Genomic DNA, 24,140 nt, shown 5'->3' on the forward strand with positions numbered 1-24,140 from the left:
GTGACCCACATGTTAAACCATCACCAGTTGTCTCTGTCTCTAACGAAAGAACAGCCCTATAGTCTGATAGGATTATGGAAACTTTACCTTATTATAGGAGGTGGGACGGGAAGAAGCAAAAATGTTAATGTGTGCAGAATAAATGTAAATATTTGAATGACATCAGACAAATCCTAAAAATAAAACAACGAACTGTGGAGGCTGGAAAACTTAAAGAAAAGCAGAAAATGTTGGAGAAACTCAGCTGAACTGGCAGCAGATTGGAGAGAGAAACAGACTTAATGTTGAGAGACCAATGACCCTTCTTCAGAACGGCACCTGTTCACGATAGGTACACTGTTGTTATGGTTAACTTCAAGGAAACATAAACCTTACTAAATAAGGAAGGTGAGGGCACACAGCCAAACTGCCACATCCGTGTAGACCGGGATGTGAAATGGTCACCATAAACCCCGCACACAGACACTCCAACAGCGGCCTCAACGAATGCGGAAGTACTGCTCGCTCACTCGCACAAACTTGCTACCACTCTAACCCCGCCCCTTGGGGGAGGGGGTGAGTGGAATCAGCGACCTCACTGGTCCCTCCTGCGCGGAAACCCCGCCCGTCCGTCGGTTGCCACGACGTCACAAATGGGTGGGCGAGGGCAGGTTCGGTTGCACACCATTTATAAGCAGGATCTCGGAGGGAGGCGGGCGGGCACTGGATCGTGAGGCGACAGACACCCGGGAGCGGGCGGGACCGGCTCGGGAGGGCGATTAAATTTTACATCTCTATCGACCGAAAACAAAAACAACCCTCCCCATTAAGGGCAGAGTGAAGGCGGCCGGGTGTCGTAAGGCCGGGGGGGGGGAGAAATAAAATTGACGTCGGGCCGGGAGTGAGGAGATTGTTCGAGAAGCGGCGGTTGAGAGGGTGATGAGCGGCCGGTGTGGTGCCGGCCCCGGAGGCTGAGAGCCGCAGGTAGTGCCCGGCTCGGCCCGGCCCGGGGGCGGGGGGATGGAGTGAAGTGAAGCGGACAGCTCGTTACCGTCAATCACCTCAGGATCGGCTTAACCCCCGGTCAGGGCGGGAGGTGGGACTCCCCTTTCATCTCCGCCCGTTGGTCATTATTTTGACTTCCTACCTGTCAGGTTTTGTTTTAATTATCTCCCTGGGAACCGGAGGGTTCATCCCCCCCCCCCCCCCCCCCCCCACACAGACAGAGGCCCGGTTGTTTCGGCCCGCTCCTCCTGCCCCAGCGCGGCGATGATGTTCGGCAATAGCCGGCGAGGGGGCCGCCTGCCGTCGCTGCTGCTGCTCGGGCTGCTCGTGCTCATGGCCGTCCTGGGCTTCAACTACTGGCTGCTGTCCAGCCGCCACGGCAAGCTGCAGCTCGAGCTCCTGGAGCTACAGGTGCAGGTACGGCGGGGGGGGGAGGGGGCAAACCGGGAGGGGGAGGGACTGGGGGGACGGGGCAAACTGGGATTGGGGGGGGCGTGGGGAAGGGACTGTGGGGGGGGGGGGGGAAACAGGAAGGGGGTGGGGGAAACTGGGTAGGAGGGGGGCATGGTTTGGGGGGAAATTGGGAGGGTGGGAGGGGGAATCTGGGTGGGGGGCGTGGGTTTGGGGAAATCTGGGTGGGAGGGGGTGTGGATTTTTGGGGGGAAACTGGGTGGGTTTGGGGGGAACCGGGAGGGAGTGGGGGAACCGGGTGGGAGGGAGGGGAAACCGGGAGGGAGGGGGAAACCGGGTGCGGGGGGAGGGCGTGGGTCGGGGGGACAAAATGGGTGGGAGAGGGCATGGGTAGGAGGGGGGCATGGTTTGGGGGGAAATTGGGAGGGTGGGAGGGGGAATCTGGGTGGGGGGTGTGGGTTTGGGGAAATCTGGGTGGGAGGGGGTGTGGATTTTTGGGGGGAAACTGGGTGGGTTTGGGGGGAACCGGGTGGGAGGGAGGGGAAACCGGGAGGGAGGGGGAAACCGGGTGCGGGGGGAGGGCGTGGGTCGGGGGGACAAAATGGGTGGGAGAGGGCATGGGTTGGTGGGGGCAGGGTGTGGGGGGAGGGCATGGGTTGGGGGGGCAAAATGGGTGGGAGGGGGCATGGGTTGGGGCAAAATGGGTGGGAGGTGTGTGTACGTGGGGGGGCAAACTGGGTGCGGGGGGAGGGCATGGGTCTGGGGCGTTCAAACTGGGTGCGGGGGGAGGGTGTGGGTGGGGGGGTAAACTGGGTGCGGGGGGAGGGTGTGTGTAGGGGGGGCAAACTGGGTACGGGGGAGGGTGTGGGTATGGGGGGAGGGTGTGGGTGGGGGGGGCAAACTGGGTATGGGGGGAGGGTGTGGGTGGGGGGGGCAAACTGGGTATGGGGGGAGGGTGTGGGTGGGGGGGGCAAACTGGGTATGGGGGGAGGGTGTGGGTGGGGGGGGCAAACTGGGTACAGGGGATGGTGTGGGTAGGGGGGGCAAACTGAGTGCGGGGGGAGGGCGTGGTTTGGGGGGACAAAATGGGTGGAAGGAGGCAAACTGTGTGCGGGGGGACAAAATGGGTGGGAAGGGGCGTGGGTTGGCGGGGGCAGGGCGTGGGTTGGGGGACAAACTGGGTGCGGGGGGAGGGCGTGGGTCGGGGGGGCAAACTGTGTGCGGGGGTGGGTGTGGGTTGGGGGGGTACAAACTGGGTGCAGGGGGAGGGCGTGGGTCGGGGGGACAAACTGGGTGCGGGGAACAAACTGGGTGGGAGGGGGCGTGGGTTGGTGGGGCAAACTGGGTGGGAGGGGGCGTGGGTTGGTGGGGGCAAACTGGGTGGGAGTTGTGCGTACGTTGGGGGGCAAACTGGGTGTGGGAGGGGGGCGTGGGGTGAGGCAAACTGGGTGCTGGGGGAGGACATGGGTCGGAGAGGCAAACTGGGTGCGGGGGGAGGGCGTGGGTCGGGGGGACAAAATGGGTGGGAGAGGGCATGGGTTGGTGGGGGCAGGGTGTGGGGGGAGGGCATGGGTTGGGGGGGCAAAATGGGTGGGAGGGGGCATGGGTTGGGGCAAAATGGGTGGGAGGTGTGTGTACGTGGGGGGGCAAACTGGGTGCGGGGGGAGGGCATGGGTCTGGGGCGTTCAAACTGGGTGCGGGGGGAGGGTGTGGGTGGGGGGGTAAACTGGGTGCGGGGGGAGGGTGTGTGTAGGGGGGGCAAACTGGGTACGGGGGAGGGTGTGGGTATGGGGGGAGGGTGTGGGTGGGGGGGCAAACTGGGTATGGGGGGAGGGTGTGGGTGGGGGGGGCAAACTGGGTATGGGGGGAGGGTGTGGGTGGGGGGGGCAAACTGGGTACGGGGGGATGGTGTGGGTAGGGGGGGCAAACTGAGTGCGGGGGGAGGGCGTGGTTTGGGGGGACAAAATGGGTGGAAGGAGGCAAACTGTGTGCGGGGGGACAAAATGGGTGGGAAGGGGCGTGGGTTGGCGGGGGCAGGGCGTGGGTTGGGGGACAAACTGGGTGCGGGGGGAGGGCGTGGGTCGGGGGGGCAAACTGTGTGCGGGGGTGGGTGTGGGTTGGGGGGGTACAAACTGGGTGCAGGGGGAGGGCGTGGGTCGGGGGGACAAACTGGGTGCGGGGAACAAACTGGGTGGGAGGGGGCGTGGGTTGGTGGGGCAAACTGGGTGGGAGGGGGCGTGGGTTGGTGGGGGCAAACTGGGTGGGAGTTGTGCGTACGTTGGGGGGCAAACTGGGTGTGGGAGGGGGGCGTGGGGTGAGGCAAACTGGGTGCTGGGGGAGGACATGGGTCGGAGAGGCAAACTGGGTGCGGGGGGAGGGTGTGGGTTGGGGGCGTGCAAACTGAGTGCGGGGAGAGGCCGTGGGTCGGGGGGGCCATCTGAGTGCGGGGGGGAGGGCGTGGGTTGGGGGGGCAAACTGGGTGCGGAGGGAGGGTGTGGGTTGGTGGGGCAAACTGTGAGGGAGGGGGCGTGGGTTTGGGGGGCAAACTGTGGGAGAGGGCCGTGGGTTTGGGAGGCAAACTGGGTAGGAGGGGTAGGTGTGGGTCGGGGGTGGCAAACTGGGTCCGGGGGGAGGGCGTGGGTCGGGGGCGTGCGAACTGGGTCCGGGGGGAGGGCGTGGGTCGGGGGCGTGCGAACTGGGTCCGGGGGGAGGGCGTGGGTCGGGGGCGTGCGAACTAGGTGCGGGGGGAGGGCGTGGGTCGGGGGCGTGCGAACTAGGTGCGGGGGGAGGGCGTGGGTCGGGGGCGTGCAAACTGGGTGCGGGGAGAGGGCGTGGGTCGGGGGGCAAACTGGGTGCGGGGAGAGGGCATGGTGTTGGGGGAGGGCGTGGGTTGTGGGGGCAAACTGGGTGGGAGGGGAGTGCACTGGTTGGGGCAAACTGGGTGCGTGTGTTGGGGGGGCAAACTGGGTGCGGGGGGAGGGCGTGGGTCGGGAGGGCAAACTGGGTGCAGGGGGCACACTGGGTGGGAGGGGGCGTGGGTTGGCGGGGGCATACTGGGTGGGAAGAGTGCGAGGGTTGGGGGGCAAACTGGGTACGGGGGGGCGGGCATGGGTTGGGGGCAAACTGGGAGAGGGAGGGCGTGGGTTGGGGGGGCAAACTGGGTGGGAGGTGTGTGTATGTTGGGGGGGCAAACTGGGTGTAAGGGGGGCGTGGGTTGGTGGGGGCAAACTGGGTGCGGGGAGAGGGCGTGGGTCGGTGGGGCAAACTGTGTGCGGGGGGACAAAATGGGTGGGGGGGGCGTGGGTTGGTGGGGCAAAGTGGGTGCAGAGGAGGGCGTGGGTCGGGGGCGTGCAAACTGGGTGCGGGGGTGGGCGTGCAAACTGGGTGGGAGGGGTGGGCGTGGGTTTGGGGGGGCAAACTGGGTGGGCGTGGGTTGGGAGGGCAAACTGGGTGGGAGGCGTGCATATGTTGGGGGGGGCGTGGGTTGGGGAAAGCTGGGTGCGGGAGGAGGGCGTGGGTCGGCGGGGGCAAACTGGGTGCGGGGGAGGGCATGGGTCGGGGGCGTGCAAACTGGGTGCGGGGGGGAGGGCGTGGGTTGGTGGGGCAAACTGTGTGGGACAGGGGCGTGGGTTTGTGGGGGCAAACTGGGTGGGAGGGGGGCTTGGGTTTGGGGGGCAAACTGGGTGTGAGGGGTTGGGGGGGAAACTGGGTGCAGGAGGAGGGTGTGGGTCGGGGGGGCAAACTGGGTGGGAGGGGGCGTGGGTTTGGGGGTACAAACTGGGTGGGAGGGGGGCGTGGGTCGGGGAAAACTGGGTGCGGGAGGAGGGCGTGGGTCGGGGAAAACTGGGTGCGGGAGGAGGGCGTGGGTCGGGGAAAACTGGGTGCGGAGGGGAGGGCGTGGGTCGGGGAAAACTGGGTGCGGAGGGGAGGGCGTGGGTCGGGGAAAACTGGGTGCGGGGGGGAGGGCGTGGGTCGGGGAAAACTGGGTGCGGGGGGGAGGGCGTGGGTCGGGGAAAACTGGGTGCGGGAGGGGGCGTGGGTCGGTGGGGAAAACTGGGTGCGGGAGGGGGCGTGGGTCGGTGGGGAAAACTGGGTGCGGGAGGAGGGCGTGGGTCGGAGGGGCAAACTGGGTGGGAGGGGGCGTGGGTTGGGGAAAACTGGTTGTAGGGGGAGGGCTTGTGTCAGGGGGACAACTGGGTGCAGGCGGACAAAATGGGTGGGAGGGGGCATGGGTTGGCGGGGGCAAGGCGTGGGTTGGGGGGACAAACTGGGTGCAGGGGGAGGGCCTGGGTTGGGGGGGCAAACTGGGTGCGGGGGGACAAAATGGGTGTGGGGGGCCCACTGGGTGCGGGGGTGGGCGTGGTTTTGGGGCGCAAACTGGGTGCGGGGCGACAAAATGGGTGGGAGGGGGCGTGGGTTGGCGGGGGGAGGGCGTGGGTCGGGGAGGCAAACTGGGTGTTGGGGGGAGGGCAAACTGGGTGCGGGGGGAGGGCGTGGGTCGGGGAGGCAAACTGGGTGTTGGGGGGAGGGCAAACTGGGTGCGGGGGGAGGGCGTGGGTCGGGGAGGCAAACTGGGTGTTGGGGGGAGGGCAAACTGGGTGCGGGGGGAGGGCGTACGTCAGGAGGGCAAACTGGGTGCGAGGGGGGGGCGTGGGTCGGGGAAAACTGGGTGCGGGGGGAGGGCGTGGGTCGGGGAAAACTGGGTGCGGGGGGACAAATTGGGTGGGAAAGGGCGTGGGTCGGTGGGGAAAACTGGGTGCGGAAGGAGGGCGTGGGTCAGTGGGGCAAACTGGGTGGGAGGGGGCGTGGGTTTGAGGGTATAAACTGGGTGGGAGGGTGGTGTGGGTTGGGGAAAACTGGGTGTAGGGGGAGGGCGTGGGTCGGGGGGGCAAACTGGGTGCGAGGGGGCGTGGGTCGGGGAAAACGGTGTGGGAGGAGGGCGTGGGTCGGGGAAAACTGAGTGTGGGAGGAGGGCGTGGGTCGGGGAAAACTGGGTGCGGGGGGGACAAAATGGGTGGGAGGGGGCGTGGGTTGGTGGGGGCAAACTGGGTGCGGGGTGAGGGCGTGGGTTGGGGGGCAAACTGTGTGAGGGGTGAGGGCGTGGGTTGGGGGGCAAACTGTGTGAGGGGTGAGGGCGTGGGTTGGGGGGCAAACTGTGTGAGGGGGGCATGGGTTGGGGAAAACTGGGTGCGGGAGGAGGGCTTGTGTCAGGGGGACAACTGGGTGCGGGCGGACAAAATGGGTGGGGGGCAAACTGGGTGCGGGGGGACAAAATGGGCGGGAGGGGGCATGAGTTGGCAGGGGCAGGGCGTGGGTTGGGGGGACAAACTGGGTGCGGGGGAGGGCCTGGGTTGAGGGGGCAAACTGGGTGCGGGGGGACAAAATGGGTGCGGGGGTGGGCGTGGTTTTGGGGCGCAAACTGGGTGCAGGGGGACAAAATGGGTGGGAGGGGGCGTGGGTTGGCGGGGGCAAACTGGGTGCGGGGAGAGGGCGTGGGTCGAGGCAAACTGGGTGTTGGGGGGGGCAAACTGGGTGCGGGGGGAGGGTGTAGGTCAGGAGGGCAAACTGGGTGCGGGGGAGGGCGTGGGTCAGGAGGGCAAACTGGGTGCGGGGGGAGGGCGTGGGTCAGGAGGGCAAACTGGGTGCAGGGGGAGGGCGTGGGTTGGGGGCGTGCAAACTGGGTGCGGGGGGAGGGTGTGTGGGCAAACTGGGTGTGGGGGTGGGCGTGGTTTGGGGGGGCAAACTGGGTGTGGGGGGTGGGGGGGATACCGGGAGGGAGCAGGCGGGTCTGCAGACCTGGAGTTGGGGGAGCTGGGTGGGAATGCACATCTGTGGAGGTGGAGGTGCCTGTATACCTTGAAAGCTGGTGTTGGAGGGGAAGGTGTATAAAAACTAACTTTTAACCTGCCAGGAAAATGTTTCTGATGTTCCACAAGTTCAATTTTTTTTTTCTAACATAACTGCAAAGTTAGGCTGTACTTGATATCTGAGATTAAAATGTTAATATTTTGAATGAATACAGCTAGCAATTGAAATGACTTACCTAGTTGTTGTGCCAATATTAGTTATGGATATGAAGTAAATCCTGAAAGCTGACTGCATTTCAGGTCCTTCATTGTATCGTGTTGCCTCAGCAGTTCAGGTTTGTCTTATCTTTGTCGTATGTTTATGATAATTGGAGTTTATTCCAGTAGCTTACTGGTATGCTATCTCATTGTACGGTTTTGAACATTGAGTTCCCGCTAGCCCTTGAGAGAAAGGGATGCCTTGGATGACCTGCTGCTCCCTTAAAGGTCAGAGAACAATTATTTCACATTTTAAATTATATTTTACATGTCTAACACACATGGTGGCATCTATAAAGAAAGACACTTGTAACAGTATCTCTGGTATGCAGGGAAGTCTGTTCTAATAAGTTTATTGTGGCAGTACAAAATGAATGTTTATTCTACATGTTTACATATTGCATTTGTTGATGGGATGTCAGCAAGGTTTTATTGCAAATAGAAAAGTGGTAGGAACCCACATTCATAAGTATTCAAGTTCAGTGTGATTTGGACAAGAAGACAATGGTTCTTAATTTTTTCAGTTTCTTTTAACCCTGTCAATCATGATTAACATAGGGATTTCTAATGTAAACTATATTATTAAAATGGAGGTGGGGGGTGGGAGAGAAAGAGAGAGAGGAGGGGAGAGAGAAAGGAGGTGGAGGAAAGTCTGAGCAGTCACTTACATGGATGCCCAGTGCTGAGCTGCAAGGAGAAAAGAAAGTAAAAGCCAAAGCTCTTGAACAACTTTCAGATTTCTTAAAAATCAAGAGGTGAAGTGCTTCACATTTTCAAGAATTTTGTTTGCATCTCTAGGTTGCTTCCTCCTAATCTTTAGTCTCTTACCACTGCAAGTGCACATAGCATTTCCTTTTCTGTGAAGCAGTGCATTCATTTATTATTTTACCTAAACAAATTCAAGAGTTAGCCACACATTCTCTCTTCTAGTGAAAGGAATCCTTGCCTGATCCTTCATGCCAGAGTTATAGTTATGAATATCCTTTTTAGATCTTTTTCTGGCACCTCCAATATTTTCATTGTTTGAGAGAAACTGCATAAATGTTTGAACATCACTTCCCTGCATTTCAATCCTTTCCCTCAAAAAAATTCCCAGAGCTTTGTTTTAATATTGATGATCCTATTAACTTTTCTTGCTGTTTTGAGAAGTTGTGAATATGTGCAGAACGATATATTCCTTTATCCCATTTCAATCTCTATTCAAATAATGTGTTCAATTTTCTCTGAAGTAAAACACTTGAATTGAATTTATTGTCAAATGTACAGAAGCACAGTGAAAAGCTTTGTCTTGCTAGCAATACAGGCAGATCACAGAATTAAGTAGCATAGATAGTAAATAATGGGCAAACAGAGGCAAAAACAAAAACACGGGTACAGGTGGATGTTAAGAGCTTGAGTCCATTCAGTATTCTAACAACAGTAGGGTAGAAACTATTTGCGTGTGCTCAGGCTTCTGTACCTTCTCCCCGATGGTCGAGGTTGTAGAGAAACATTGCCAGGGTGGATGGATCTTTAAGAATGCTGGTGGCCTTTCCTTGACAGCAGGCCTGGTAGATGGATTCTATAGATGTTGGCCTTTGTGATTGTCTGGGCTGAGTTCACTACTCTCTGCAACCATCGCTGATCTTGAATGGTACGTTTGCCGTACCAGGTAGTGATATATCCAGACAGCATGGGCTCAATGGCGCAGTTATAAAAGTTGGTAAAGGTATTCGCCGTCATGCCAAATTTCCTCCGCTGCCTGAGGAAGAAGAGATGTTGTTGGGCCTTTGTAACTAGTGCGTCCACATGAAGAGTCCAAGGAAGCTTGTTGTGGATGACCACTCCCAGGAATTTGACATTCTCCACTCCTTCCACCTCTGTGCTGTTAATGTGTAGGGGAGCATGAGTAACATCCTGCCGAAAGCCAATACTGAGTTCCTTGGTTTTGCTGTCATTGAGAGCTAAGTTGGTCTCAGTGCACCATTTTTTCCAGGTCTTCCACCTCTCGTCTGTAGTATGTTTCGTCGCCATTTGAGATTTGACTGACTATGGTGGTGTCATCAGCGAACTTGTAAATGGCATTAGTCTGGTATCTGCAGGCGCAGTCGTGGGCATACCGTGAGTACAGTAGGGGGCTGAGTATGCACCCATTGGGGGAGGGGGTGTGTGTGTGGTTCCAGTGTTGAGTATTAGTGAGGATGAAATATTGTCCTAATCTTCACTGATTATGGTTTGGTGGATCAGGAAACTGAGGATCCAATTCCAGAGAGTGGAGCTGAGTCCGATACCACTAAGTGTAGTAACAAGTCTCTACGGGATAATAGTGTTGACTAAATTTCAGCCTTCAATGACTAGGATTCTTACGTAGCTATTCTTGGTGTCAAGATGCTCTAGGGAGGAGTGAAGGAAAAGTGATATGGCATCTGACATGGATCTGTTGGTCTGATAGGCAAATTGGAGTGGGACAAGAGTAGTAGGGAGGCTGGAGTTGACTAATGCCAGGGCCACCCTTTCAAAGCACTTCATGACCATCGAAGTTAGGGCCACTGGGCGGTAATCATGGAGGCATGCTGCATGAGCCGCCTTAGGCACAGGGATGATGTTGGCCCCCCTGAAACAGGCAGGGACAGTGGCCTGCTGCAGGGAGAGGTTGAAGATGTTCAAGAAGACCTCTGCCAGTTGATCAGCGCATGCTCTGAGTGTATGGCCTGGTAGTCCATTTGGTCCCATTGCTTTCCTTGGATTCACACGAAGGAAAACTTCCCTGACCCCTGCAGTGACTGTTGGAATAGGTTCGTCAGGACTTGCCAGAATAGGTGTTACCTCTCCTCAACTTCTGCTCAAAGCAAGCATGGAATGTGTTGAGACGGTAATACACTGTCTCTTTTTATAACCTGTGTTATTCAGTCCTTGCCATAGTCACCGGGTCTCTAGTTTGGATTGGGATTGGTTCTTGGCTGTCTTAATGCTCTGTGAGGTCATATTTGAATACTTTATATTTTAGAGAGTCTCCTGATCTGAAGGCCTCACCTAGTTTTTAGTAGGTTCTGTATGTCCTGATTCAGCCAGGGTTGCAAGCGAAAACATTTTGTTTAAAAATGTTCTTCCAAATATGATCCTGAGTTTGGTTTTGCATTTTGCCTTTTACAGGATATATGCAGGGAGACCACATGGCTGTGAATTGCAGGTTTGGAGTGACAGTACAACGAGTTCACAAAGTGCAAGTACTGTGTCTCAGGTTGGAGGATCTGTATAAAATTATCAGAATAGAATTTTATAGTGCAGGAAGTGGACATTTGGCTTGTCTTATATGTACTGGATCTTTAAGATAGTGTTCACCTATCACCTGAGATTGTGAGTTATCTTTCTACATAATCTTTTGCTCTTGCCCCCAGCCTTAAAAAGTAGCTCTGTCAAACAATTATCCTTTGAATTTTAAAGGTTTTATTGATTGTGTTTCTACCAGCTTTCTTTTGGCCTGTAATTAAGTAGTCTTGTTATACTAAAACTTTGAGGATGCAGCCTCTGTGAAACTGTTGTCCTTTTAATGGTTCATGGGCTGTTGGGGTTACTAGATTGATTAGGACTTATTGCCCATCCTCAGTTGCTTTGGGGAAGGTGGTGGGCACTGCTTTTTTAAACTGTTACAGTCCATTATAGTGTAAGATTAGCTACAATGTTGTTAGGGAGTATTTGACTCTGGCTACAGTGAAAGAACGATAATATAGTTTCAAGTCAAGATGGTTTGTGGCTTGAAAGGAAGCTTATAGGTGATAGTATTCCCATGCAAGTGCTGCCTTTGTTCTAGGTGCCAGACATCAGGAGTTTGTAAGGTGCTTTTGAAGGAGAGTTACTGTTCATTTAATAGATGATGCATCTTGCTGCAATAATGGTGGGGAGCATGAGAGGTAGGTATTGACGTTGGTTGGTAGTATGCCAGTTAAGCAGGCTGTTTTTGTTCTACATGCTCTCCAGTTTCTTGAGAGGGTCTGGTCTTGTCAGTTCTTGGATTATGTTGTCGAGTGGCTGCAAAAATGAGCATCTTTACTACAAGGTCATAATGAACATATGCATGATAGAGGTTCTTGTGTTGTTGGAAATCTACCATCCAAACAACTGGAGAATATTCATCAGTTTCCTGATTTGTGCCTTGCAGATTACGGGCATGCTTTTGGAAGATGGGAATTAGTTACTTGTCAAACTTCTAGCGTTGAAGCTTCTAGTTTGACGCCATGGAATTTATATAACTACTTTATTTGAGTTTCTGGTTGTTGCTGACCACTGGAGTATTGAAGGATTCAATAGTGATAAATGTCAAATGGTGGTGGACATTGGAGAGTTATTATCTGGCACTTGTTACAGAGTAACAATTCTTCTGTTTATTGACTCTGACTCTGGCCTACGTGCTGATTCCCCTCTTTGCCAAAATCTCCACCTCAACGATTTTGATTGTGATTAAAAAGAATGAAGGCTAGAAAGTTCCTTTACTGTCAGCTGAGGCTGTTTTCATTTTATGTGCACACAAAATTACCTACAGTATGGAAACAGGCCCTTTGGCCCAACACATCCACACCGACCCACTGAAGAGCAACCCACCCAGACCCATTCCCTCACCCTGCATTTACCCCTGACTAATGCACTTAACACTGGACAATTTAGAATGACCAATTCACCTAACCTTCGAGGAGAAAGTGAGGTTTGCAGATGCTGGAGATCAGAGCTGAAAATGTGTTGCTGGAAAAGCGCAGCAGGTCAGGCAGCATCCAAGGAACAGGAAATTCGACGTTTCGGGCATAAGCCCTTCATCAGGAATGAGGAAAGTGTGTCCAGCAGGCTAAGATATCTTATGCTGCCTGACTTGCTGCGTTTTTCCAGCAACACATTTTCAGCAATTCACCTAACCTGTACATCTTTGGATTGTGGGAGGAAACCGGAGCCCCCAGAGGAAACCCATGCAGACATAGGAATAATGTGCAAACACAGACAGTTGCCCAAGGCCGGAATCGAACCTGGTTCCCTGGCGCTGTGAGTCAGCAGCACGAACCACTGAGCCACCATGCCACCTTTTATACCTTGTAACGCTTCAAAAGATCTCGTTATTGATCCTCAAGGGATATTCTCCCTGTTCTTCAGACTGAAAATGTCCTGCTTGTCAAGTTTTTTTCACTGCACTTTATAAGTGTTAAATTAATGGAATGAGCATCTTTTCAATGACAAATCAAGAAATTGTAGTTTCCTGCTATATTTAGATCACCTGTTAGGTGTGTTGATGGTGTCTGTATTTGTGTTTTCTGCTTATTCTGGCTTAGAGGTTCAAGAAAGTTCAAATTATCTTTATACAAGATCTCACAATATGTCAAACGGCCAATATCTGTTTTGGAATCTGAAACCTTCCAATGCAAGGAGGAAATTTTATTGGATTTGTTAAATTTTGTATTCCATGTTAAATCAGATTTTTATTATGACATTTGAAATCTATTTTTAAATGCTTTTACACTGCTGAATGTTTTGTTGTTGCATGTTGCAAAGTGTAAAATAATTTCCATTTCAGAAAGCCAGTATCTGAAGTTCCTATGTTGCACTTTGGCACTGTGCAAAGGTGCCCCTCCTCTGACAGCACTGTGTCTCTACCCAACATCAGTGCTTATCCCTTAGAGCTACAAATGTTGTTTTAAGTTCTTCACCAGTAATCTAAATATGACTGAGATTTGTTTTGTGTGTGTTTATGTATTATGGGCAGTTGCTGTTGAGTTGCTTATTAGAAATGGATAGAAACTCATCAAACGTGTTCTATGAAGAAGATTTTCATTTTATGCAAAATAAATTGTAGAATCCCAGTGGATCATCTGATTGTTCTCCTTAACTTTACTATGGGACCTTCAGTGGATTTGACACATGCCTTACACTTCCTATTGAAGCTACCTGCATGATGAAAGTTTGCTTTATTTAAGATTTGTCTAGAATGAATTTTCAGTTTTCATCTGATCCTAGGCTGAATGTCCACAGTGAAAAGTGCATTTTAATTTGGCACCAACTTAGATTGTCACTCAGGTGTTCCAAGGGAAATTCACTTAGGAAAAGATGGAAAAATGCAATACTGGCACAGAAAGGAATTGTTTTTGAGTTCATTGTTGGTCAAGAAATGCTGCTGAGGTGGAGGTAGAAGCAGATGTGATAGTAACATTTAACAGGCATTTAGACAAACACTTGAACGTGCAGGGAATAGAGGGGTACAGATCATACTCAACGTAGTTTTGCACTGCCACTTGTGAGTTTCAGAGACACTCTGGGCCTCCTTCCATTGCTATATTAACTGGCCAGATGCACCTCTCTCCTTGCTGTTTTTCATTTCAGCAAATCATCTATCTGCTTTCCTGTAATGTCATCCCTTGAACTGGCTCCTGTTGGTTATGTCTGTATGCCTGCTGTTTTTCAGCTGTGTTCTTACTGCACTTAGGCTGCTTTCATCCTCACTGCCAGTCTCGCTGTTTGTTGATGCTCCCTTGCAGAATAATATGTTGCATGTTGTGTGAATATATGGTCTGTTAATCTACCACCTCTGGATGGATAGTTTTCAGTGTCTTGGAAGGTACGGTCTATATTTTTAAAAAAAATTGTGGTTACTACTAAATTTTAAAAAAAATCATATGTACCTTCAGGAAGCTCCAAATGTGTAGAAAAGCAATAGGTGTGTGTGTGTGTGTGTGTGTGTGTGTGTGTGTGTGTTTTTTATATGGATTAAAACACTTCTGGAATTTTGAACACTGAATGAGCTTTTATGATGATCCATGACATCAATACTACATACATGGGTTATGGTTAAAGGGAAACTAAGTTTTTTAAAATTTTCTTTTAAAAGTGGTAGAATATAACAAAAGTAGGAATCATTCCTTAATACGGCAGAACGTTTGGTAACTGTGATTTGAGGAGTGAAAAATGGAGAGAAAATCCTTTGAGAAAAAATCTGTCTCGGGTAGTAAGTTTGCCTGCTGAGCTGGAAGATTTGTTCTCAGATGTTTGGTCACTGTGCTAGGTAACATTAGTGAGCCTCCAGTGAAGCGCTGGTGTACTGTCCAAATTTCTATTTGTGTGTCTTGGCCTGTTGTGGGTGACATCACTTGGTACATGGGGTCCAAATCAAAGTGTTTGTTAATGCAGTTCCGGTTTGAATGCCAGGCCTCTAGGAATTCCCGTGTGTGCCTTTGCTTAGCCTGTCACAGTCAAACTAGTGTCCCTAGTTGTCTTTGTAGGGATACTAGTGATTGTTGGTTGTATCTTTTGGTGGCTAGTTGATGATCGTGTTTCTTGGTGGCTAGTTTCCTGCTTGTCTGTCCAATGTAATGTTTGTTGCAGTCCTTGCAGGGTATTTTGAATATAATGTTCATTCTGCTGGCAGTTGGGAGAGGGTCCTTAAGGTTCATAGATGTCACAGTGGAATGAAAAGCCAATGGAGAACTGTAGACCAGTGTCTTCAGGAAAATGAAACAAGCAGACCAGATACTCAACTACAGCAATCACCCCAACACCCACAAACGGAGCTGCATCAGGACATTATTTAAACGAGTCACAACACACTGCAGCACCCAGGAATTGAATGCTGAAAAAAACGCCTACACAATGTATTCAATAACAACTGGTACCTGATGAGTACAGTCGCTGTTTCTTACACAACAAGCCTAAACGAGAAGAGACAATATGCCCAGAGACTAGCCACACTGCCATACATTAAAGACCTCTCTGAGAATGACAACCAGACTATTCCAGCCACTTGGCATTACCAGCCACATGGTAGCCAACAAAACTGCCAACACACTAAAACAGTGTACAATGAATCTACAATGAATCAATGTACCAACAACCAGCAGAATAAATGTTATATACAAAATACCCTGCAAAGACTTCAACAAACATTACATTGGCTGGAAACTAGCCACCAGGAATCACAAACACCAACTAGCCACCAAAAGATGCTTCCAACTATTGCTAGTATCCTTACACAGACAACGAGGGACACCGGCTCGACTGGGCCAATACATCCATCCTGGGATAGGCGAAACAAATGCATGGGAATTTCTAGAGGCCTAGCATTCAAACCAAACTCCATCAACAAACAAATTGATTTGGATCCCATTTGCCAACCTCTCAGAAAAACAACCAGAAGTGGTCACCCACCACAACAGACAAAGACACACAATTATAATACGGGATAGAACGCCATCACTTCAGTGGAGACTCTCTGATGTTAAATAGCATAGTGATGAACTGGCTGAGAACAAATCTTTCAACTCAGCAAGCAAACTTATAACCTGAGCTAGAAATCTTCACAAAAATCGCAAAGATCTGTGTGTTTGGTTTACGTTGGTTGTTTTGCTGCTCTTTTATATAGAACATAGAAGGATACAGCGCAGTACAGGCCCTTTGGCCCTCGATGTTGCGCCGACCGAGTCCTACCTAACCTATACTAGCCCAATAACTTCCAAATGCCTATCCAATGCCTGCTTAAATGAACATAAAGAAGGAGAGTTCACCACTGATACGGGCAGGGCATTCCATGAACTCACAACCCGCTGTGTGAAGAATCTACCCCTAACATCTGTCCTATACCTACCACCCCTTAATTTAAAGCTATGTCCCCTAGTAACACCTGACTCCATTAGCGGTAAAAGGTTCTTAGTATCTACCCTATCTAAACCCCTAATCATCTTATACACTTCTATCAGATCTCCCCTAAACCTTCTCTTCTCCAATGAGAACAGCCCCAAGTGCCTCAGCCTTTCCTCATAAGATTTTCCTACCATTCCAGGCAACATCCTGGTAAACCTCCTCTGCACTCGTTCTAAAGCTTCCACATCCTTCCTATAGTATGGCGACCAAAACTGCACACAATACTCCAGATGAGGCCTCACCAGAGTCTTATACAACTGCAACATGACCTCAGGACTCCGGAACTCAATTCCTCTGCCAATAAAGCCCAGTACACCATATGCCTTCCTCACAGCACTATTTACCTGGGTGGCAACTTTCAGAGATCTGTGTACATAGACACCAAGATCCCTCTGCTCATCCACACTACCAAGTAGCCTACCATTAGCCCAGTAATCCATCATCTTGTTATTCCTACCAAAGTGAACGACTTCGCACTTAGCTACATTGAATTCCATTTGCCACATTTCCGCCCAGCTCTGCAACTTATCTATATCCCGCTGTAACCTACCACTTCCTTCCTCACTATCCACAACTCCACCGACTCTTGTGTCATCCGCAAACTTGCTTACCCAGCTTTCAAGTCCTTCCTCTAGATCATTTATAAAGATAACAAAAAGCAATGGTCCCAAAACAGATCCTTGTGGTACACCGCTAGTAACTGCGCTCCAAGATGAACATAATCCATCAACTACTACCCTCTGTCTCCTTCCAGCCAGCCAATTCCTAATCCAAACCTCTAATGTATCCTCAATGCCATACCTCCGAAGTTTTAGCATTAGCCTACCATGGGGAACCTTATCGAACGCCTTACTAAAATCCATATACACAACATCTACTGCTTTACCCTCGTCCACTTCCTTAGTCACCTTCTCAAAGAACTCAATAAGGTTTGTGAGGCACGACCTGCCCTTCACAAAACCATGCTGGCTATCCCTGATCACGTTATTCCTACCCAGATGTTCATAAATCTTATCCCTTACCATTCTCTCTAAGACTTTGCCCACCACTGAAGTCAGACTCACTGGCCTATAGTTACTAGGGCTATCCCTACTCCCTTTCTTGAACAATGGGACCACATTCGCTATCCTCCAGTCCTCTGGTACTATTCCCGTTGACAATGACGACATAAAAATCCAGGCCAATGGCTCTGCTATCTCCTCCCTAGCTTCCCATAGGATCCTGGGGTAAATGCCATCAGGCCCAGGGGACTTATCTATATTCATCCTTTCCAACATTCCCAAAACCTCTTCCCTGCATATTTCCAGGGCATCCATTCTAATTATTTGTGATTCCATATTCACATCAGCAACAGTGTCCTGTTCCTGAGTGAATACTGATGAAAAGTACTGATTTAATGTCTCTCCAATCTCCTCCGCCTCCACACACAACTTCCCACTACTATCCTTGACTGGACCGATACCTACCCATGTCATCCTTTAATTCTTGACATACCTATAGAAAGCCTTTGGGTTTTCCCTAATCCTACCAGCTAAAGACTTTTCATGTCCCCTTCTCGCTTTTCTTAGCTCCCTCTTTAGCTCCTTCCTGGCTACCTTGTAACTCTCAATCGCCCCTACTGAACCTTCACGCCTCATCTTTACATATGCCGCCTTCTTCCCTTTCACAAGGGACTCCAATTCCTTACTAAACCACGGCTGCCTCACAAGGCCCTTTACACCATGCCTGACTGGTACATACCTATCGAGGACACGCAGTAGCTGCTCCTTGAACAATCCCCACATCTCATTAGTGTTCTTCTCTTGAAGCCTGTTTTTCCAATCCACACAACCTAAGTCATGCCTCACTGCATCATAATTTCCCTGCCCCCAGCTATAGCTCTTGCCCTGCGGCGCACGATTATCCCTCTCCATCACTAAAGTAAAAGTCACCGAGTTGTGGTCACTGTCCCCGAAGTGCTCACCTACCTCCAAGTCTAACACCTGGCCTGGTTCATTACCTAGAACCAAATCCAATATAGCCTCCCCTCTTGTTGGCCTGTCGACATATTGTGTCAGGAAACCCTCCTGCACACATTGTACAAACACCGACCCATCTAATGAACTCGAGCTATAGCTCTCCCAGTCAATATCTGGGAAGTTAAAGTCCCCCATAACAACCACCCTGCTACCTTCACTCTTTTCCTGAATCATCCTCGCAATATTATCCTCTACTTCTCTAGGACTATTAGGAGGCCTGTAGAAAACACCTAACAGGGTGACCTCACCTTTCCTATTTCTAACCTCAGCCCAAACTACCTCAGATGGCAAGTTCTCTTCCATCGTCCATTCCACTGCTGTGATACTGTCTTTGACAAGTAATGCCACGCCTCCCCCTTTTTTACCCCCATGTCTGATCCTACTAAAACATTTGAACCCTGGAACGTGCAACAGCCATTCTTGTCCCTGTTCTACCCACGTCTCTGTAATGGCCACAACATCGAAGTCCCAGGTACCAACCCACGCTGCAAGTTCACCTACCTTATTCCTTATACTTCTGGCATTGAAGTATACACACTTCAATCCACCTTTCTGGTTACAGGCACCCTCCTTAGAGATCGCTGCATTATTCCTAACCTCCCTGCACTCAAGGTCCTGTACCCTAAAGCTACAGTCCTGGTTCCCATGCCCCCGCGGAGTTAGTTTAAACCCTCCCATATATAAAACTGTGTGCACCGGAGTCTGTTGCCATTCTTCACTTATATGTACTTTTAGTGTGGATTTTAAATGATGTACCTCCATCCTCTAGGCAAAAGTGAGGACTGTAGATGCTGGAGATCAGTCTAGCTTAGAATGGTGCTAGAAAAACACAGCAGGTCAGGCAGCATCAGAGGAGCAGGAAAATCGACGTTTCGGACAAAATGAAACAAGCAGACCGTATACTCAACTACTGCAATCACCCCAACACCCACAAACGGAGCTGCATCAGGACATTATTTAAACGAGTCACAACACACTGCAGCACCCAGGAAAAGCCCTTCATCAGGAATGAAGGCAGGGAGCCTCCCTGGTGGAGCTGGGGAGAAGGTAACTAAGAGTACAATAGGTGGATGGAGGTGGGGATGAAGGTGATAGGTGAGAGTGGATAGGTGGGAAGGAAGATTGGCAGATAGGTCATGAGGTTGGTGCTGAGCTGGAAGGTTGGAACTGGGGTAAGGTGGGGGGAGGGGAAGTGAAGAACACTGTACCTCAGTTCACTATCTAGCTGAGGGAGAAAACTGAACGCTTTTGCTGCTTTGAAATTCAATATTTAATAATTCAGTACATGTAGCAAAATGAAATTAAAGTGCATTTAAATAGGGAGGGATAGTTTGAAAAATTGAATTATGAAGGACTTTCAAACATGACGTAGAAAATTTGCGAATCCGTGTGGGTGTTTGTGACGCAGCAGTCATAAAATCTTGGGAAAGAAGGGAAAAGCTTGATTCAATCTCTGACCTATGATTGTAAATAAATTCCCAAAGCCTCTAAAGCAGATGAATACACAAGGCTGAGTGTAGAGCACGCAGAGGAATAGAGCTGCTACAGATACTGCATGCAAATTAAGCGATGCATTGAATACTACTAAATTTCAACAATGTTTGTTCTGTCACTAGACAAGGTAGAACTCTTTTCAGTAATTAGTGTTGGAAAAATTTTAGTAGGTCTGTCTCTTTTGTTCTGCGGATACTGCCACAACTTTGTTTGTCCAGCCCATTGTTTTATTTCGGATCAACATAGTGTGGTATTTTACTTTTTACGATAGCAAATTCAAACTGGCAGGAAATTTTCTCTACTAGCTTTTTCAGAATTACCATTTTTGTAATTGACACAACATTGCATGAATAATGATCCACTTGCATAGTTAGCTACCTGGGTTGTGTTTAGGAGGAGACTTTTTTTGAGATTGTAAACTGAAATGGAAGCTGGACTGCTATGTAGCTAAAACATTAGGAAACCATTACAACTTGAAAAAAAATTAAATGCTGCAAAGTTTCAGTTGTGTCAGAAACAACGCCAACTCGTGGCCCCAATTCCCCCCTCCATTGCCAAATCAAAACCACCCACCAACTGGAGGAAGAATACTTCACCTTCTGCTGGAGGATCCTACAACCATATGGCATCAACATCGACTTCACCACTTTCCAAATCTCCCCTCCCTTCAAGTTCCAGCCCTCCAACTCAGCACTGCCCTACCTGTCCCTCTTGCCTCCCACCTATCCGCTTCACCCTTCCCAACTTTCCACAATTTTCTCGACCTGCACCTATCTATTGCCTTCCCACCCCACCTCACCTCACCCCCTATCGCTCAGCCCCCTTCCCCCTCCACATTCTGTTGAAGGCTTATGCTCAAAATGTCGACTCCTGCTCCTTTTGCTTGCTGACCTGTGCTTTTCCAGCACTCCACCTTTTGACTCTCCAACCCTCCCTTTCTCCAGTATTGCCTTTTGAAATAGTGAGGGAGGTAATTTTCTTAACGTTCCAAATTTTGATGACAGCCCACTTGATGGGCTGAGTTAGTTTGCTTGTTATACATCCAGAGCCTGCCAGCATCCCCCCCCCACCTGTAATTTATCTAAATGGTACAGATGAAAATGTAGGTCTCATTTAAGTTTGTAGATGACATGAAAATTGGAGGAGCTGTGGACAGTGAGGAAGGTTGTCAAACATTACAGCAGTATATAGATAGTTGGAAATTTGGGTGGAGAAATGGCAGATGGAGTATAATCCAGATTTGAGGTGATGCATTTTGGAAAGTCAAATGTAAGAGGAACATATACAGTAAATGGAAGTTCCCTTAAGACCATTGATATGCAGAGATCTTGAGGCACAATTGCATATCTCTAATTGGCAAAGTGGATAAAATAGTAAAAAAAGGCAGTTGGCGTGCTTGCTTTGGTTGGCGCATTGAGCAAGTCCTGTTACAGCTGTATTTTACCGTATTTGTCCTAGCACCCAATTAAAATCTTGAGGATAATGCTGCTGATAGGGGTTGAGATTTTCCTGTCCAAGTAATTAAAATCTCCTGTCCCAAGCTCTTAGTCTATCTTGCACATTTTAAAAATGTTGCTGTTCATATAATTTGAGTTGTGCCCCTCTGCAGTTTATGCCACTATTGTTAAAATGAAGTTACAATCTTAAGATGTTAAAAGCACACTAACTTGTTAAGCGATTCTACTACTTTAAATCTTCCAAATAGCTTTTGACATGTTAAATTATGGAGCACGTAAATAAATCAAAGTTCTGTTTACTGTCCACGCTTGATGACTTTCTATAAAAATTGAATAATTGGATCAAGTAAATGTGATAGGTTCGATATTATTTTAAATGCTTTTTGTAAATCTATGTATGAGGTTGAGCAAAGATAGTGGTAGAGGTCACAGAGGTAGAAAGATTTGAAGTCCGAATAGAAAAGGAAATTTCCAGACTGAAACTCAGCAGTGATTCAAAGCTAAAATGTTTGGCTCAAATTTAAAATGATCAGTGCTTGGGAATTGAGACCACTATTGAGGAAATTTGCTGATCAAATTGGGAGCTGTGGCAAATTATGACTGAGGCGCTGGCAAAGACAATTTAGCAGAATGGGTATGTTTTAATGGAAATAAAAGAAACCATGCAATTTTTTTTCACTAATACAGAAAGGAGATAGAGACAAATTGGTGAATCAAATGGATGTAGGTTTGCTCGCTTAGCTGTAAGGCTTAGTGAGCAAACCTCATCCAGAATCTCAATTTGAGCTACAAATCTTAATTTGTTCAACATTAGCTTTGTATTAGCATGTTTGATTTCTTAGCCTGCAGTTGAGGTATCATGTGCATTTGAGCATCTTTTTATGAGAGATCATTAAAAAATGAAATCCTACAGTCCAGTTGTTTTGTGAATAGTTTGGATACATCAAGCTTTTCAAACAATATTCTGTAATTCAGTATCGCATGTTTCCCTATCAAATCTTCAAGTCATCAGTTGTTCGGCAAATTTTATCTGTCTCCTTCTCCAGGTAAAAAAGACAGATACTGCTAAAAGTCGTTTGGAGAAGAGGAACTCTGAGCTCATGGGACAAGTGGACACCCACAGGAGACAACTTGATGAAAAAGAGGATGAGTGTAGTAATTTGGGTAACCAGCTCCAGACTAAAGAGAATCTGATGAAGAAGTGCTTTGAAGAAAAGGTAAGGGTATAATTTTAGAAATCAAAGTGCCATTATTGTTCTGGTCATAATGTGTTTACCAAGGTTGATAAATCTTGCACTGTTGATTCAGTCATTTGAATATCTGCATTTAGTTTATTTGTATCTTATAAATAATGACTTAGTTGAAATTTGCTACTTGTTTCCCAGTTTATGTTGGCTTTGCTTTTGGAATTTGATTAATAGCTTATCATTTATTAATCACGTCGCTGTTTTGTTCTGGAAGGATTAAATAGTTGTTTCTTGTAACAATGCTAAATGCTCCGTGGAGAACAGAAAATTAGACAAGCTTCCTTACTGCATTTTTAATTCGATCTTTACATAAAGCGATGTCTTGCTATGAAACTTTGAATTGCTAAGGAACACAATTAGTAAATGGAAAAAGTCAGTGCGGCAAACAGTTCAATGTAGCCTGTCTCTCAAGATTGGGAAACGATGAGGTTCTTTTCCTGATGAAGGGCTTATGCCTGAAATGTTGAATTTCCTGTTCCTTGGATGCTGCCTGACCTGCTTAACCAGCAACACATTTTCAGCTCTTTTTAATAATAGGCCAATATCGCAGATTACTTTGAATTTTGTGATGTGCGTGTCATTTGGTAATTCAGAGCAAGTTAAAATGCAAACTGACTAGTTTCAAACTGCTCAAAATGCAATTTTTAAGCTGTGCAGTTTGAGAAAATAAATTGATTTGACTCCCTGAGCTCTGAATTTCCTTTCCAGCTATCACATTACTGCTATACATAATTCAGAGTTGTAATTTAACCTTTATGCTGCCATTTTTGCTTGTAGTAATGCAGCCACCAGCAAATGTTCTTTGAACAAAAAGTGTCTTGAATTTTGCTCCCAGGTTCAACAGCCTGCCAGTACTTACTTTGACACCCATGTGTGAATAATTGTTGTTTGGTGAAGCTGCTCTGTAGCCATTAACTATTTCCTCTCGAGGGCAAAATTAGCTGAAAAAAACTATGAAACAAACTTTTAAAAAGTCATTTAAAGTAGACCGTCCATTGGAAAAGTATATTTAATGAGCTTCTTATCTGATAAACTATGTGGATAAATTTGTAGTCAATGGTAAATTGAGTTTAGTGTTCTCTTCCCCTGTGGAGTTCAAATTATTTAATATCAAAAATGTCTATTTGATTTTTTTTGTGTGGTATCCAAAACAATCCTTTGCAACAAATATTTGAGGATAGAACTAACCAGATATGAAGTAACTGTTGATTAGGATGTCACTGAACGAGATAGAAGGTTGTATCCTCAGTTGTTAATCGTTCCACTTGCAACAAGCTAATTAGTTCAATCTAAGCAAGGAAACAATAAATAAATCTGAAATATAGCTGCATGGCCTGCATGATTCTTGCTTGAGTGAGTGGAAGGAAGCACATTCTTGTAATCTCTTAGGAATAAAATCCCTTTTTTTTTGGTGAATTATGATTGTGGGCAAAGCTAAAAATCTCCCAACACCAGGTTATAGTCAAAAAGGTTTATTTGGAGGCACTAGCTTTCGAAACATTGCTGCTTCATCAGGTGGTTCTGTGCTTGTGGAGGTATGTATCTGTAATGAGGAATGTTCATTTCTTTGTAATATTACATTTCTGGAGAAAATAGTATATGCCAACCTAAAAGAAAACTTGATACTTCGGAGAATTGAGACTGTTTCAGGTTTGATAAACAGCCATTTTGACCCTTTTGGAACACAGGTTTACTCATACAGTCAGAGTCCTACAGCACAGAATGGGCCCTTTTACCCAAACTGATTCATGCAGACCAAAATGTCCACTAATGCTAACCCCATTTCCTTGCACGTGGCCCATATCCTTCTAAACTTTT

At 48.8% G+C, this 24,140-nt stretch overlaps 1 protein-coding gene across 3 annotated transcripts in view; it reads left to right on the forward strand.

The window, feature by feature from the left end:
* Window positions 1-666: 666 nt before the first annotated feature.
* Window positions 667-24,140, forward strand: part of golm2 (golgi membrane protein 2) — an 85,971-nt gene continuing 62,497 nt past the window's right edge. For 2 of the 3 annotated variants that reach the window (XM_060852991.1, XM_060852992.1), the window contains exons 1-2: window positions 667-1,401; window positions 22,122-22,292. In XM_060852991.1, coding sequence (XP_060708974.1) covers window positions 1,249-1,401; window positions 22,122-22,292 — 324 coding nt within the window. In that variant the 5' untranslated portion in view covers window positions 667-1,248. The remainder of the gene's footprint in view (window positions 1,402-22,121; window positions 22,293-24,140) is intronic. The other variant, XM_060852993.1, reaches the window with a different exon arrangement.

This window comes from Hemiscyllium ocellatum, chromosome 39, assembly GCF_020745735.1.
Source record: "Hemiscyllium ocellatum isolate sHemOce1 chromosome 39, sHemOce1.pat.X.cur, whole genome shotgun sequence".
Lineage (NCBI taxonomy): Eukaryota > Metazoa > Chordata > Chondrichthyes > Orectolobiformes > Hemiscylliidae > Hemiscyllium > Hemiscyllium ocellatum.